The sequence below is a fragment of the Poromitra crassiceps genome (genome assembly GCF_964638095.1).
Source record: "Poromitra crassiceps genome assembly, chromosome: 22".
Classification (NCBI taxonomy): domain Eukaryota; kingdom Metazoa; phylum Chordata; class Actinopteri; order Beryciformes; family Melamphaidae; genus Poromitra; species Poromitra crassiceps.
The window spans coordinates 4,410,998-4,427,642 of NC_139647.1; the positions used below are offsets into that span (position 1 = coordinate 4,410,998).

At 42.0% G+C, this 16,645-nt stretch overlaps 1 protein-coding gene across 1 annotated transcript in view; it reads left to right on the forward strand.

The window, feature by feature from the left end:
• The window catches only part of LOC310796455 (mitogen-activated protein kinase kinase kinase 5), a 53,380-nt gene that overhangs the window by 33,225 nt on the left and 3,510 nt on the right, over nt 1-16,645 (forward strand). Inside the window, exons 21-26 of the mRNA XM_083658635.1 lie at nt 5,346-5,514; nt 7,897-8,082; nt 8,807-8,912; nt 11,233-11,452; nt 11,984-12,096; nt 15,166-15,263. Of these exons, the coding sequence (XP_083514761.1) occupies nt 5,346-5,514; nt 7,897-8,082; nt 8,807-8,912; nt 11,233-11,452; nt 11,984-12,096; nt 15,166-15,263 (892 nt within the window). The remainder of the gene's footprint in view (nt 1-5,345; nt 5,515-7,896; nt 8,083-8,806; nt 8,913-11,232; nt 11,453-11,983; nt 12,097-15,165; nt 15,264-16,645) is intronic.

Below are 16,645 nucleotides of genomic sequence, written 5' to 3' on the forward strand. Positions count from 1 at the left end.
ACCAACCCTGTAAGACAGATGGACAGCAACACAGCAACCCTAGGGCTGGCTAGCTTCAGGTGCTCTGCAGTAATGTTATCCTTGCCACATGCTTTGTTATCCGCTAGTTGCCTTATGGCTTGGGAAATCTCATTATCCCTTACTTATACCATGGTCTGGGTGAATACTCGATTCTGATTGGCTGCAAGGTGTCCATTAATTTGTGATAATGTACAGTGATAATGTACACCTAGCTAAATGGTCTGTTCACCGTTCATATCAATGCGCCAGGATCACGACAAAGCCGTTTGAGCTCTATGCCACCGTTAACGCTTAATATGGCACTTTTATAAGTTTAGAAAAAAATGTAGTCGGTCAAAGTAACTATTTAGATTGACAGAAGCCGGGCTCTCAGCTGTCAACTGTCAAACCCTCTGTTTACAACTTGCAGCGAGCAGCAGCCAGGCGCTCTGGGAGAGCGCGCGCTGCCTCTATCACTGAGTCGAAGAGGAAAAAGACGAGATCAACAAAAAGAAAACAACGAAATGGGCAGTTAACAGCAACACACTGAGAGACGTCCTTGCACAAAATATACCTGGACTCCAACATAGAAAGCTGATCGTTTTCAGTCTACTCCTGCCTCGCGCCATTTACGTCTTATAAGACCCGCAGACGTTAATGTAATTCCCTCTAATGCGAGAATTAACGAGCCAGTTACATGTCGTTGCATTCTTAGACATTGCCGTTTGCTTTTATTTCGTATGTTACATACAATTGGCTAAATTATTAGTTAGCTTGACTCTAGAATTGTGCCAAGTGTAGGCACTAAGCAGCCATTTTATTCAATGATAGCCTAATCCTGAGCAGCCGAGGGGACTATTTTGTCTCGCCGGTTCTCAACTCATATCCAAGGTTATGAAAACTAGATTTTGATTGCAAAATGCATGGAAATATAAATGAATGGTCTTGTTTTGTTTCTTTGGCAAGTGACCATGGTATAAGCGGGTTAATGCACTTCGAGGTGTCCATTATCAGAAATGATTGGACTTCGTGGAGGCAACCCTCCTCGGCTTCGCCTCGGTCGGTTCACGCCTCCACGTCGTCCAATAATTTCTGATAATGGACACCTCATCGTGCATTAACCCTTACATAGCAGCATTCCAAACTCATATTTAGGGATGGGATATCGGTATATCGGGATATCGGTATCGGGTGCCGATATGACGTAATTCACATATCGGATATCGGACTGACGTCGCTGATCCACATTAAGATCCAGACTCCATTCATAGCTATCATAGCCTGCACTGGACCATAAACCCACCGTAACATAACATGAAACAGTGCTAATAACTCCGAGTAGTAGAAGTGAGGTAGTAACAGTAGCGGTTAGCTAACTCAACAACATGTCCTCCTTAGTTTTGGAGATATTTTAGTCGCAGGGGTGTTTAATTGTCGCTTATTTGTTGAAATGTTATCTTAATTTTGAGTGGATCAATTGTTTTGTAAATATCTAATGACATTTATTAATTGTTTAATTGAATATTGTGAGCCAGGTAACTAATGCTATGAGATAATTGATTACCAAAACCAAAGACTAACTGATGTCACAGTAGGAGCCAGCGAGGCTGCAGCTCCTTGGGAGAGTTGCCAAGGGCTCTGGTATCGGAATCAGTATCGGTATCGGCAGATATCCGGAATCGGATCGGAACTGAAAAAATGTGAATCGGTGCATCTCTACTCATATTATCACACATGATTCTATCTCACCATCGTGTCAAGCCACAGTTAGGTTTCAGTAGAATGGTGTGGTTAGGCTGCATCACATGTAGCAGGACTTACATTGCGGGATTGCGAGATTCGCGCATCTTTCTGGAAATTCCCGCATATTTTCAATATATAAATGGGGAGTAATCCCACAATGGTTTACGCCAGGGGTCTCAAACTCACGGCCCCTAAAACGATTTCATGCGGCCCACCACTTATAGTGATAGTTATATCACTGGTATGGTAGTTATAGTGAAATCAGGCCCGCACCTCTGCTCGTTGTAAAACACAGAGCGCGCTCCCGAGGCACCTGGACGAGGCGCTGTCTTCATGCAGACGAGCCGCACTTCACACCAGGGTTGCCAGATACATTTCCATAGATGTGCAGTTCCTTGGGCGGTTTTGTGTGCATTTTGGCGGGTTTTGAACTCTTCGTGCTGGAAACCGTCAGCAGTATCTGGCAACACGCTTCACCCTCCAGGCCAGCGGGATCATCACTGCATGTAAAATCCACCTCATTAGCAGGTGATTGGGTTCACCCGAGTGAAAAACCAAGTGGAAAGAAAAACATTTGTAGCTAAAATATTATATTATATTATATTATATTCTGTTGAGAAGTGAACATGTTGCTGTCAAAAGGCAAAAGAAAGGTTGATGACGAGCACAGACAGTTTCAGGAGAAGTGGGAGAGTGATTATTTTTTCGTCGAGTTCAAAGGGAATGCCGCCTGCCTCATTTGCAAAGAGAAAATCGCCGTACTAAAAGAATATAACCTGAAGTGAATAAGAATAAGAGAATAAGCAGGGATGCAAACTAGTCACCTTTAGGTAACAGTGAGTCACCTTTTTCATCCTAAAATAGGGCACTTAAGTGAATGATTTGTGTCTGCCCTGGTATCTGTCACCTTTTTAACTATCCATGACTTTGCATCCCTGAATAAGAGTCTAATAACTATGTCTTTTGTCATTGTGTTTTATCTGCAGACTAAGCAGCCATAGGCTTTCAGTTGTATTAAAGCCTTTATTTTTTGTATTGAGTGATACACTTTACTAAAACACTCATATCATATTACAATATGCATAAACTGCAGGTTAAGTAAAGACAAAAATGTGAAATTATTATTGATTATCATATCTGTTATCGGACAGGAGAAGCAGATATTTACCGGTTATCGGGCGGCTGTAGCTCAGGAGGTAGAGCGGGTCGTCCACTAATCGCTTTGGATAAAAGAGGTCGGTGGTTCGATTCCCGCCTCCTCCAGTCTGCATGTCGAAGTGTCCTTGGGCAAGACACTGAACCCCAAATTGCTCCCGTTGGTGTGCCAGCACCCTGCGTGGTAACCTGCCGCCATCGGTGTGGGAATGGGTGAATGTACCTACTGACTGTAAAGCGCTTTGGATAAAATCGCTATATAAATGCAGGCCATTTATCGTATCGGCTGAAAAAATCCCCCCCAAAGTCTATAAATCCCCCCTATCTGAAGAACGTAAGGGGGGAATTCTCCCCCCCCCCAGTTTGCAGAGTGAATTTTAAGCCCTGTGTAGTTATCGAAGGGGGGTAGTGCAGGCACGCGGGTAGTGCAGGCGGGTAGTGCAGGCGCGCGGGTAGTGCAGACGCGTGGGTGGTGCAGCGGTAGATTCCTTCGCTACCAACATGAGGGCCGCAGGTTCACGTTACCTCCTCTGGCCGGTCCAGGGGGAGGGGAACTGGGAGATATAGCGTGATCCTTCTTCCACGCACTACGTCTTGCCAGTGAAACTCATCACTGTCAGGGGAAAAGAAGCGGCTGGCGACTTAAAGGAGAATTTCGTTTTTTTTCCAACCTGGACCCTATTTTCCACACTGTATGGGCCCTATTCTCCCACAGGCCTTCGGCGCTAAAACGGGCCTTAAACGCAAAAAAACGTGCCTTGCGCCTGCCTCGGGAAGATATCAATATGGCTTTTTTCGCTGCCAAATGCGCTTTAGGCCGAATGGGCGTGGCGCAGTCCAAGAATGGGCGAGAATGGGCGTGTCAGCCTTACATACCGGCCTAATGATATCTTCCCACCTGGCGTAAATTTAGAGCTTAGCGCTTTTGAAAACCAGGCCTATTCAGTGCCCCAGTTGCGCGGAGCGCTCCCCTCTGGCTCTCCTCTGTAACCTTCTCTGTGTCACTCTCTCTCTCTCTCCTCAGTCTGACAGGCACAATACGACTGTCTCTCTCTGACTCCCTCGCTCAGACAGACACAACACACATCCCATAGGAAAAAGCAGTTGTAAGTTCACTGCCTGTGAATGTCCCAGCATGCAATGGGGTACTCCATTTCGCTACTAAATAGCAACCAAATGAGCCGAAATAGATATAAAGGTACCGTAGATCTAAATAATGTGTAATGGTAACACAACCTGCAATTGTAGAACATTTCAATATTGGACCAAATAAAACATCGAAATGAAAACACCATCCTATGTGAAACATATATGTCCTCCTGGGCCTATATATATCCCTTGTCGATTTAATGTGATTTAGATAAGTGACAGCGTAACGCGCTTCTACTGTCATGTACCTACTTTGATGTCTGCTCCAATAAATTGGCTCTACTTCACATTTTAGTTTTACAATAAAAACACATTTATGCAATGACTTTACATAATGTAGGCTATATTTATGTGCATCATTCTACCATCCTAGCAGGGGAGAGAAAACGATATCTTTCTGGACAAACTTTCACCAATCTAATTAATCTCATCATATAGGGATAGGCTATATTTTTCTAGCTGATGCCTTTAGAACATTCTTTTCACTTTGATCTTGCTATAGTGTAGCGTATTTACATGCTTGCAGTATTTAAACTGCAGTTAGATTGGTTTGAGAAGCATAATACTATGGAATAATAGCCTATATATGGAGACAGACAGACGGGATGAAGGGAGGGGGGGGGGGGCAGAGCGCTTGAGTTTGTCTGGTTTTACTGGACCACTGGAATTGGAGCTTAAAAGGCAAGCGTGTGATTCGTTTATTGCACTTATCCAATGAGCATGACGGTGCATAATTTTACGCTTAAAAGGCGTGGTTGTAATGCTTTAGGCTGCGTGTAGCGCCAACACCAAGATATCAAGTGCGCTGGTCCACGCCCACTGCGCCAGGCGCTCGGCCTAGAAACTACGCCGATGCAACGATAGGGGCCATCGTGTCTAAGGGACTCATCGTGACATATTGTTTTCAAATTGGTCGAGTACTCACCGAGATAGCCTTGTTTACAGCTCGAGCAATGTGCTCAAACAACTACACAGTGTAACTACACAGGGCAATCCTGCACCGCGTCGTCAATACACGTTCGCTAATAAAACTGCTTGTGTCGCTGTCTGCGGGAAGGCTCAAACTGTCAATAGTGTTTGGCAACATGGAACGAATTCTCCGGACAGAGAAAATGGGCGTGAACAGGCGAGGAGGGAGAGAGAGAGAGAGAGAGAGAGAGAGGAGCAGGGAAGCTTGTCAACACGGAGGAAACAGGGTGTAATGCCAGTGTACAGATATGGCTTATTTATTACCATGTATTGATTTCGTTCTGTAACCATTGATATAATGTGTCTCTCTGTCGCCCCCTGCTGGCCAGGCTCCCTGAGGACTCTCCAGGGGACATGATGTGCAGTCCGGCCACCACGGGGGAGAACATGGGTCTGTTTCTGCTGAGGAAGGACAGTGAGAGAAGAGCCACACTGCACCAAGTCCTCACTGACTACATCACCCATGTGCTGTCAAATATACAGGCCTCTGTGCCTCAGGTGGGTCAACATGTTTCACAACTAGAGCTGGGTTCAAAAAATCCATTCTCCGATTTTTTATCGATTTTTATTTTAATCCTTTGATATCTTATATATTTTTTAATAAACAGGCTAAAATATGTGTGGTAGTTGAAACATAGTTTCAAGTTGACGTTTATTTATGTTTGTAGTTGAAACAAAAACATAAATACTGTAGGCTACATAAATGGAAATGTTTGATCATTAATATCTACTTTTAGAAATGATATAGGCTGAAATCAAATCACTGTGCATAATTGTGAAAGTGTCTTTATTGACAGATGAAAAGGCTGTTATTTACCCTTTGTCACCACCTGGTGAGTAAATATATGTGTAACTAAAACCATTCAAATTGACAACCGGTCCGCAACTTTTTCCCCCGTGTATCTACTTGGTGCAAAAAAGGTTGGGAACCCCTGTGTTAGATAACTGGACAGTCATGTAATTCAGGTTACAGCTCAAAAAACACGTTTTGGTATCACTAACCAAATCGATATTGAAATTAATCGAATCCGAATCGAATCGAATCGAATCGGGATTAATCGATTCGCAACCTTGTGAATCGGAATCGAATCGATTCTTGAAATTTTAACCAATACCCAGCTCTATTCACAACCACCAATCACAAGGCCATACCCTGGTGGCCATACCCTGAAGGAAGCTGTTTGTGCTGCTACGTGTGGGTCATGTCCCAGCTCTTTTAACATGCACTAGCTATGTTTTTAAACCTTTCGAAATGATATAGCCATCTAAAGTAATTAAAGGCTTTTTTACTTTATGCCAGAAGAGTGCCTTGGACCTTTCTCCTTTTTTTCTTTTTTTTTCTTTCTTTATTTTTTAATCAGGGACAGTGCACATTAATCAACATCAACATCAATATCAATGTAAATGTGCCAGGGTTAGCTTAAGAGCTAATTTGCACCTGTAGTCCCTGAGCAGGAGACAATCAGAAGGTACATTAAAAATAATTCATACAAAACACAAAATATCACACATCATACAAACAATATACAAGTTCTCCTTTTTTGAACCAATCACAAGGCCATGTTGGAAAAATCTGATCTGTTGATCTATTTCAGGGCCAAATCCGGCCCGCCAATCAAGTCAGACCGGCCGTGGATGAGTTCTAAAAAGATAATAATAATACAAAAAATAGATACAATTAAACTTAATTTACTTATTACACCCGAATGGTTGTTTTTCAGATGTGATGTAGCTAAAGTGAGCTAAACAAGCCAGATGCACTATAAATGCTTTTCAGGAGATGCTGTGATGTAGCCACAAGAAAGATGCGTTATAAATGGTTACATTTATAGTAGGGGTGGGAATCACCAGATGCCCATGATACGATACTAAAACGATACTTGAGTCACGATACGATAGTATTGCGATATTGCGATATGCTAGTATTGCGATATATTGAATATTGCGATATTTCGATATATTGTCACTCCTAACTCCTTTTCCTACCTTTTCCTTGACCTCACCGGAAGTAAAACATGCAGTGTTTTTTTGTTTTGTTTTGTTTTTGCCCCACATGTAGGCTACATTATTAAGCTTCTCTGGACTCAATACGCCACTGCAGGCGCGGACTGCACCATCGGGCGCTTCGGGCAGATGCCCGGTGGCCTAGCATGGCATGGCCTGCAATTTATTTTTTTATTTTTTATTTTATCGTCAGGCAAAATATTGCGATACTATGGTGTATCGATTTTTCCCCTCACCCCTAATTTATAGTGCATCTGACTTGTTTAGCTCACTTTAGCTAGTACATCACATCTGAAAAACAACCATTCAGGTGTAATAAGTAAATTAAGTTTAATTGTTATTATTTTTTTAGAACTCATCCATGGGCCGGTCTGACTTGATTTGGCCACCAGTTGAATAGCCTTGTTCTATATTATTATAAAATAAATGGGGGGGGGGGGGGGGGGGGGGGCGTTGGTGTTATGTTATACAGTATTCCCTGCAAGTTCCTGGAATTATTTTCCATTCCAGTGCTTCTGATGCATACATTAAAAGTCTAGTATGTGGAGATTTTCACAAGGAATAAAATATTTGACAAATTTCAAGCTTAGTACAGGTGCATAGGGATATTAAAGTGCCAATAAGTGCTTGTGCAATTACAGAATGTAAGAAGTGCAGTTCAATCCTATATGGACCTTAGGATTGAAGTTAGCTTTCAATATTGTCTGTTTGCTTTGCTACAGTTCGTATCATCTATAGTTTTTTGGTAGCATTGTTGTTGCGTATCATCACAACAAATATATTACTGAGAATAATAAAATATTATCCAAAGGCATAGCACCGTTTTTAAGAAGTCTCCCAACTTTTTGTAATGCTTCTTTGTGACTCTGTTCTTAGCACGCTGAAGGACTGTCCCTCACTGCAGAGCACATCACAGAGCTGGTAAGTTGCTTGCGAGAGAACATCCGCTCTCCAGACAGGAAGCAGCTGACCAGTAGCCTCCTGGAGCTTCGATCCCATCTGCTGGCGGCCGCAGTACCTCTCAACAGCCTGCAGGCGGTGCTGTTCAGCTTCCAAGATGCGGTAGGTTACTTTCGAGTCAATATAATGTATAGATTTGTCCTGCTCCTTGTCTTGGCTCTGTTTGCAAGATTGTACACACTGCCAAGGCAGGGAGGGGGCGCTGTATGTAATGCATTTATGTAATGCATTATTTTTGTTGGAATATCCCGAAAGAAGTGTCTCTTCCCACTTGCTTTCCTTACAATCATTTTGCACTATCTGCTGTTTATTGTCAGTGTTGGGCAAGTTACTTTCAAAATACTAATACAAAATACATAATCATATACTACATATTACTAGTTACTTTCATTTTAAAGTAATACCTTACTTTACAATATTACTGTCTGTGTAGAGTAACTCGTTACTTATTACAATACTTATGCATTACCTTCACAAAATAACAGCAGTAGCAGAATGACATTGCCGCCCCGGAACCATCCCGAAAAATAATTTCAGTCAGTGTAAACCGTCCAAAATTCTAAATGTTCTCCTTTTCCGTTGTTATTGTCATCTATAGTGGTTATTTGCATAAAAACAGACAATTTGACTAGGAAATGATTGTATCTTTTTTAAATATGTGCTTTGATTTAATAAAATGTAACTCAATTTGTAACTTGAGTTGCTTGACAAAGTAACTGGTATAATATTACTGAAAGTTATATTACTAAGTTACTGCTAAAAGTAATATATTACATGTAATATGTTACTTTTGTAATGAGTTACCCCCAACACTGTTTTATTGTAGGTGAAGAAGGTGTTGAGGCAGCAGCAGGTGAAACCTCACTGGATGTTTGCTCTGGACAATCTGCTGAGACAGGCGGTACAGGAGGCCATCACTGTACTCCTACCAGGTACAGCTGATATTCTGCTAACTTTAGGGGCCATTTACACCTGGCGTTAACATGTGTTTTCTGTGATCAGATTGCAATCAGATTGTGTTTTATCACTTGAAATGCCAGGTGTAAACACCCCCAAAACGCATTGAAGAAGGATTGCAATCTGATCGGCCAAATCTGATCGGTCAGGGATGCATTGTGTACACATTGAACACAAGTGTAAATGCAATGTCTCCTCTCAATCTGGATACAGCAACTTTAACCTATGCGGATTGAGAGGACAACCATTTCTGCAATCTGATTGCAATCAGATTGCAGAAAATGCATGTTAACGCCAGGTGTAAATGGAATCAGGCTGAAGTGATAAAATACAATCTGATTGCAATCTGATGGCAGAAAACGCATGTTAATGCCAGGTGTAAATGGCCTCTGTTTCGTACTTTGGGCTGAATCTTGTTGTAGCCTCGAGGCAAGACTCAGCCTTCATTCTTGTTAACCAATAATTAATAATAATAATTGCTGCCTTTTCCGAATGTGTAATTACGGGTTTCCATATGTACTGTCAATGGTTTCCACCCATAGACACAACAGAGATGGCGCTGTTTCCCCGCTGGGACGCAGAACAACAACAACAGCCATTTTGAATGGAAAATTCAATTCAATTCAATTTATTGTTGTCCACAATGTGAAAATGTGTCTTTGGCTTCACAGGTTTGCTTGCATACATGAAAAGTACAGTACACAGACACAGTACACAGCACAGGAAATGATAGGGTACATAATACAACATATAACAAGACAACAGGACAACAGCACATTACAGACAGCGATAACGGACATGGTTCTGATGTGGATGAGTCTGACGTTTATGAATTTAGCGGATTTATTGTGTTTGGTACGAAATATTTTTTGTAGATGTTCTTGGTTGCTGCAGGAACTCTGTAGCGTCTTCCCAAGGGCAGTTTTGTGAACTCATTAAAAGGGGATGTACAGGGTCACACACAATTTGTCTAGCTTTTCGTGCCGCCCGTGTTTTATAGATACATCCAAGTTGTTCTTGTTCTTTCCCAATAATTTTACTCGCCATGTTTGTAATTCGGCACAGTCTATTTCTGTTCTTAGCTCCTAGATTCCCAAACCATGTACACATGTCAAAGGTCAAAATACTATCAATAAGGCTCCTGTAGACAGTCTCCAGAATAGCTTTGCTTATTTTGTATGAATCCAATTTCCTGATTAGATACAAACGCTGCATTGCTTTCTTAAAGATGTATTCTGTGTTGGCTGTGAAACTTAGATTGGAGTCAAAAAAGGTTCCCAAGTATTTAAACTCCTCTACTGTTTCAACAGGCCATCAATCAAAACAGATGTAAAATCTTGACCTGCGTTGCGGTGACTTGCAATGACCAGCTCCCTAGTTTTAGCAGAAATGATATGCTCTGTCATGTGAATAAGGGCGCAGTATTGGAAACTACGCAATATTCGGGAACACCACGGAGCATGCTCACAGGATAACAACTTTGTGCAGGAAGGATGTATACTGTTTCATTGTGATGGGTGGGATAGAGACTCAGAATGAAGAATGAAGGCGGAGTCTTGTGTCGAGGCTACACTTTGGGCTGAATCTTGTTGGGGGGTGAGAGAGGACAACTTAGGCCATGTTCAGACTAGGAGGCCAAATCTGATTTGTGAACTTTAGTGACCTATTAATGACTTTATCCGGATTGATTTTATGAGTCTGGACGCTCCAAGTCTGATTTGTGTCACTTGTCCCAAACCACATATGGAGGTAGTTTCCAATCCGCTTTCGACTGATGTAACTTCAGTGCGGACGCGCAGATCCACCAAATCTGATTTGAACGTCACTCGCAACTCAGCATCAAATGCTTCTGCGCAGGAAAACCACGTCACCAACGTACGTATTTACTAACACCCACGTCGTTACCATAGCAACCCATGCAGATAGGCTGTTTAGGTCTGGACACACAGATCCGACTTGAGAATCAGATTTGTGGCAGTGCGGACACACTCCCAAATCAGATTTGGGAAACCAATCAAGATAATGATGATTAATGACTTTATCAGCAAATCAGATTTGCCTGTAATGTGAACATGGCCTAACAAGCATTGTGTATTTGGGATGTAACCACATCAAATGTTTCCACCTTCCTGCGATTTTGTCTCTTTCCCTCTCTATGGAGATGACTTTTCAGTTTTTGTTCTTTTGGAATGTAGCTACAACTTCCATTGACTTCTATCCTGGCTGGTTTTTGTAAACCTTTTCTCATGCCTTATCCATGCTTCCTCTATCCCCCCCCCTCCCCGTCTCTTTCAGAGCTGAAGCTCCAGCTGCAGTCCTCGTTTGAGGTCGAGGTTGATCCTGTATTTCCCCCTTCTGACCAGCTGGTGGCGCCAACAGATACACAACAGACAAAAGCTCTAAACGAGGTTCCAGCTACAGCCAGAGCCAGACCCAGCTCCCCTGAAGACCTCACCCTCATCAACAACTGTCCCCTCAGTGATGACCTGAGAGACCTGCGGCTAGAAACCAGGAGGTAGCATTTAATAATAATAATAATCTTCCTATTTTTTATTTTTTTTATCCGTATAACCATATTTATTATCCCTGTGAATTATTTTTACGCTACAGTTGCTTTCATGGTTTTGTGGAATATGAGATTTTTTTTTTATTTTTTTTTAATCACTTTATTTCTCAGTTTTCGCAAAAAAAAACATGGATGTCACGAAATACAGTATGAAAACTCTTTTTCTTTTTTCTCCCCTCTCCCTCCCACCCCCCACCCACCCCATGGGGACTGACAAAAAACAACACAAAAAAACAAAAACAACACCACCAAAAACAACTACAAAATAAAAACAACTACAACAACAACAGTAACAATAATGGACAGATGTGTGCGCGACTGTGCGTACAGTTATTTGGCTCACAGTAAACTACCCTTTTAGATTTGGTTATTTTTGAAACATTTTTGGGTGAAATAATTTCCACAGTTACCACCGTTAGTGCACAATTGTTGTTAGGAATTGCTTCTGTTTAGTGATGATGACCGTTTGTACCGTTTCAGACTGCTGAGCCAGCTGAGTGAGAAGGAGAGAGAATACCAGGAGCTGTTGAGAAGCTCTGTCCAGAAGAAACAGGATCAGATCGATACACTGAGGAGAACATCAGACATCACAGGTGATGTGTTCACGCCACAGTTTGTTCATCTGTTACTTTGACCACAGTTATAGTGTCATCGTCTACATTTGAGTTGATTAGTGTTTGTAACCAAGTCATGGCATGTCTTCACCTCAGTCTTGGGAGCACCAGGCTTAGGGATTCAAGACAATGCAGATAGTGTCAAATGTAGGGATGTTCATCAATTATCGAAAATCGATAATTGATCGTTAAGGATTGGAATCGATCCTGTGGCATTTGGATTGATTTTTTAATTATTAAAAAAAAAAAAAAAAAAAAAAAATTGGGGACTAGGTTTGGGTGGAATTCGTTCCTCCTCGCCCCACTCCATTGCACAGCCGACTAACGTGAGGTGGAGCTTCATATAGTCTCTAGTTTTCTGGCTGGGCACGGGCCTTTGTGCCAACAAAACTGTTTTAAACATGGGAAATTCACACCGGCATGCGCCGGGGACAGCAGTGTTGGAGAGGAGACACATTGAAATAAAGAGTTCATTGAGGAGAACACGTTGTCTTTCGTATTTTCTGCCATAGGCATTCATTTTGTAAAAAAAAAAAAAAAAAATATTAAAAATTTTCTAAGTATTAATATGATCGATAATTGATAATTGATCGTTAATTTTCACCGATTATCGATTTTGGAAATTTTTCAAAATGAACATCCCTAGTCAAATGCACTTTCTGTCAGTAATCCTAAATTGACTTCAAATAGTTTAATTGATTGATTGTTTATTGTGGATCCCCATTAGTCTACACCAAAGGTGAGACTACTCTTGCTGGGGTCCAAACACGTAAGATACAAACATAAAAATCCAAAAGTATTGGAGTAAAAACAACACAACAAAAATAAATAAAAACAAACAAAAACAAGTGAGTCAAGGCTCACTCAATATTCATGTCAATCAAATATTAACATATCAACTCTTCTCATAAACAAAAATAGATGTATCGCTCTTCCTGAGTAATTGCACCAGCAAAAACACTTATCCTGGCCTTATTTTTACCATACTCACATGAAACCATCATATAATTGAAATACTTGATTACAATATAATACATAATACATAGTACCGTAATACAAATTCCTTACATGTTGCACAATTTACAAATCAGTAAATCAAAGACCAAAATCTATCTTATTATTCATAACTGCAATTTTTGTTTGCCACTCTCTGGCATTGTTTCCATGTGTCAGACCCCGCCCATCCAGTTATCCAAGCAGGTTAAAATAAACATTCAGATATTTGTATATATTGTTTGATGGAGGTCTGGCATTGTCATCAAAACTCATATTATGTGGTTCTCTCATTCTCAAATATGGTAAGGAAAATGTGCCAAACTAAAAAATATATATTAGGATGAATCATGCATTATTGGGATCAGATGCAGAAAGATGTTATCTAGCATGGTCTAACAATAGAGAGCCGCAGGAACGAGTCCGGAAATCATCGATGCTAACACTCCTGGTTCTTCACTGTTTTCGCCTATGGGATTTTTGAATGGGTTTTTGGCGGTGATGCTTCTAATAAGGTCTCTGGGCAATGCAAGCTTAATCAAACGCGAACCAGTGTTTAGTAATATCATCTTCACACACGAGGACCACTTTTATGAGTTTTGAAGCTTTTACGTGCCGTTAAAAGGGCGGATAGCTAGCAAACGGCTAAATGAGACTACACTGTTGAGTCGACGGGGATATTATACGTCAATAACGTCATCACTTCAAAGGACGAACATGGAAATTATTTTTCCCTCACCTGGTTCAGCCTGGGGTAATCAGTGCACAGCAGCGCACACATCAACAACAGTCCAGGTTGAGTGCTGATGTGACGTGGAAGCCTATGCGACATTGTGTGTAGTTCTGGATTAGCTTAAGCTGCGTTCACACCGACCTATTAAAGTTTTTCGTTGGCATCGAGTTTACATACAAAGTCAATGCAAACGAGCGATTGAGTGTATATTCGCCCGGGAGAAAAATCGCTGGGCGTCCGAGCGACAGAGACAGAGCGATAGGGAGAAAATTTGCTCGTCGCTCGAGATGAAATATCCCAACTCGAGCGAAATTACGCTGGCATCAGTCGCTCGCTGCTCAATGCTGATTGGCTGCCGTGTGAGAGTGAGTCAAGGATCACACTGGCTTGGAACAAACCGCTGGTTTATTGTGTGGCAACCGCATTGACAGCTGATTGACAGGCTGACAGCTGACATGAAGTGAAGTTTGTACTACCGGTATAGAGCTGGCGTTAGGAGCACGCTGATAGGCTTACCTTGTAAACAACTACGGTGGCTCGTAGTGGACAAACATCACGACATTGCGTAACGTTATAGCCCCCAGATGTCCGTCAATTATTGTGCCTGTTGACGAGCGATTTAAACAGAGCGACAGAGCGATTCCAAAGGGTTGAATCGAGCTACAGAGAGAAAAATAAATATCTCGGTGTGAACACAGCTTTAGCACGAGCTTTTTACTTCTAGGGCTCGCATTTACGCTTCAAAACTCATGAAAGTGGTCCTCATGTGTGAAGATTATCCGGCTGAACACCGGTTCGCGTTTGATTAAGCTTGCGTTGCCCACAGACCTTATTTGAAGCATCGCGGCAAAAACCCATTCAAAAATCCCATAGGCAGAAACAGTGAAGAACCAGGAAGTCCGGGACTTCCGCGTTCCGACTACAAAAATACGTCATCCCTGCGGCGCTCTATGGGTGAAAGCTCAGCCCATAGTCCTATGATGAACCACACAAGCTGCAGTGTGTCCCTTGTCAAGAACAAGAAGCCCAACCCTCTTGAGGAACCTGGGGTTTATCAATACTCTGATTCTCATGACTGTTTCTGAGCCTCAGGCCGTGGATTTCTGACCAACCGCTTTCTGTTTGAGGTGTGCACCGCTGGATCACCAGCTCATCTGTTCACACCTGACTCGTCAGTTCGGATAATGATGAAGAGTCTGGCTGAGGAAACACGAGAACTGTTTTTGCTGTGTGGTTAACATGAGCGCCATGAGATAATGCCTGTATGTGTGGTACCAGATCAGGCAAGCTAGCAATGGCTGTCATCGTTCTGCACCTTTTAGATGATGGGCGATCTCCGCAGAGAAGCTCTAATCCAGAGGTGAAGGCCTTGGTCCGCTGGCTCAAGGCTGTCCCAGTAGATCAAGGCACTATTGATAAGGTAAGGATCCAACGTGTACAAACTGATACTATATGTGGTTTATATGCGCACCCCATGCATTATATATATATACCATTGGTACCTGTGGTTGTGGTCTGCGGGGCCCCGCCTGGTGGTCCGCCAGAGAGTTGCAAAAAAGAAGAAGAAGAAAAAATCGGGGGCTCGGGACGATTTTCGGAAATATCGTGATATTTTGGAAATATCGAGATTTTGAACATTTGCTTTCAAGGGTTGTGGCACAGTGGTTCTCAACCTGTGGTTGAGGAAGGTAGCTAAATAACACTCCAAAGTTAGGCTACATTTTGGCGAGGGAAAAAACATTTTCAAAGGGCTCCTCTTTTTCACAGCTTAATGTTATGTTTGCGTGTGTGTGTGTGTGTGTGTGTGTGTGTGTGTGTGTGTGTGTGTGTGTGTGTGTGTGTGTGTGTGTGTGTGTGTGTGTTGTGCGTGCGTGCTAGGGCTGTGAATCTTCACTGGCCTCACGATTCGATTCGATTACGATTCAGAGGGCTACGATTCGATTCGATTACGATTATCGATGCATCTCGATGCATCTTAAATCGATGCATCACTTTTTTCCCCAATACATGATTTATTTTTTCTCACTTTCTTTTTTCTCACTGTGTGGCTACTTTTAAAATAAAAGTGCATTTGGAATTGCATTGTATTATGATCCAAATAAACAAATGCATGTACTTCCATTATATTTTATTTGATTGATCTGATTATTTAAAAAAATAAATAATAATAATCGATTTTTGACATTTGTGAATCGATGCAGAATCGTGCAGGTCCGCATTGCGATGCATCTTATAATCTATTATTTTTGACACCCCTAGTGCGTGCGCACGCATGCGTGTGTGTGTGTGTGTGTGTGTGTGTTTTGAACCATTATAGTCTTATGTTGTTATTTAGCCTTTTCTGATGCTATTGCACGGTTAAATCCACAAATTTTATTTCATGGGGCAAAAAAAATCTATATAATCCACAGTGGAAGTGGTCCTTCGTAAATTTGGCTTCGTACATACTGTAGTGGTACTTGGTCTGAAAAGTTTGGGAACCCCTGAACTGGGGTATCGGTATCAGAGGTGAGAGGTCAAGGGAGGCCTTGGAAAATATTTTTTTTCCCGTGGCCAAAATGTAGCCTAACTTTGGAGAGCGTTATTTAGCCCCCGTCTTCCTGACCAGCTAGGAGGACATGGGTTGGTTGCCTTAGTATAGGTCATGTAGTTTCATATGACACCAGATACTTCACTCTGGCTTTCAAACTAAGCCCACAACATCCATTTGATTGAAATCGGTAGATTAACGGGAGAAATTACCAATAGAGACACTGCGTAAAGCGTCTGGCATACTCTTCGCGCACGGGCTGGAGGCGGGGC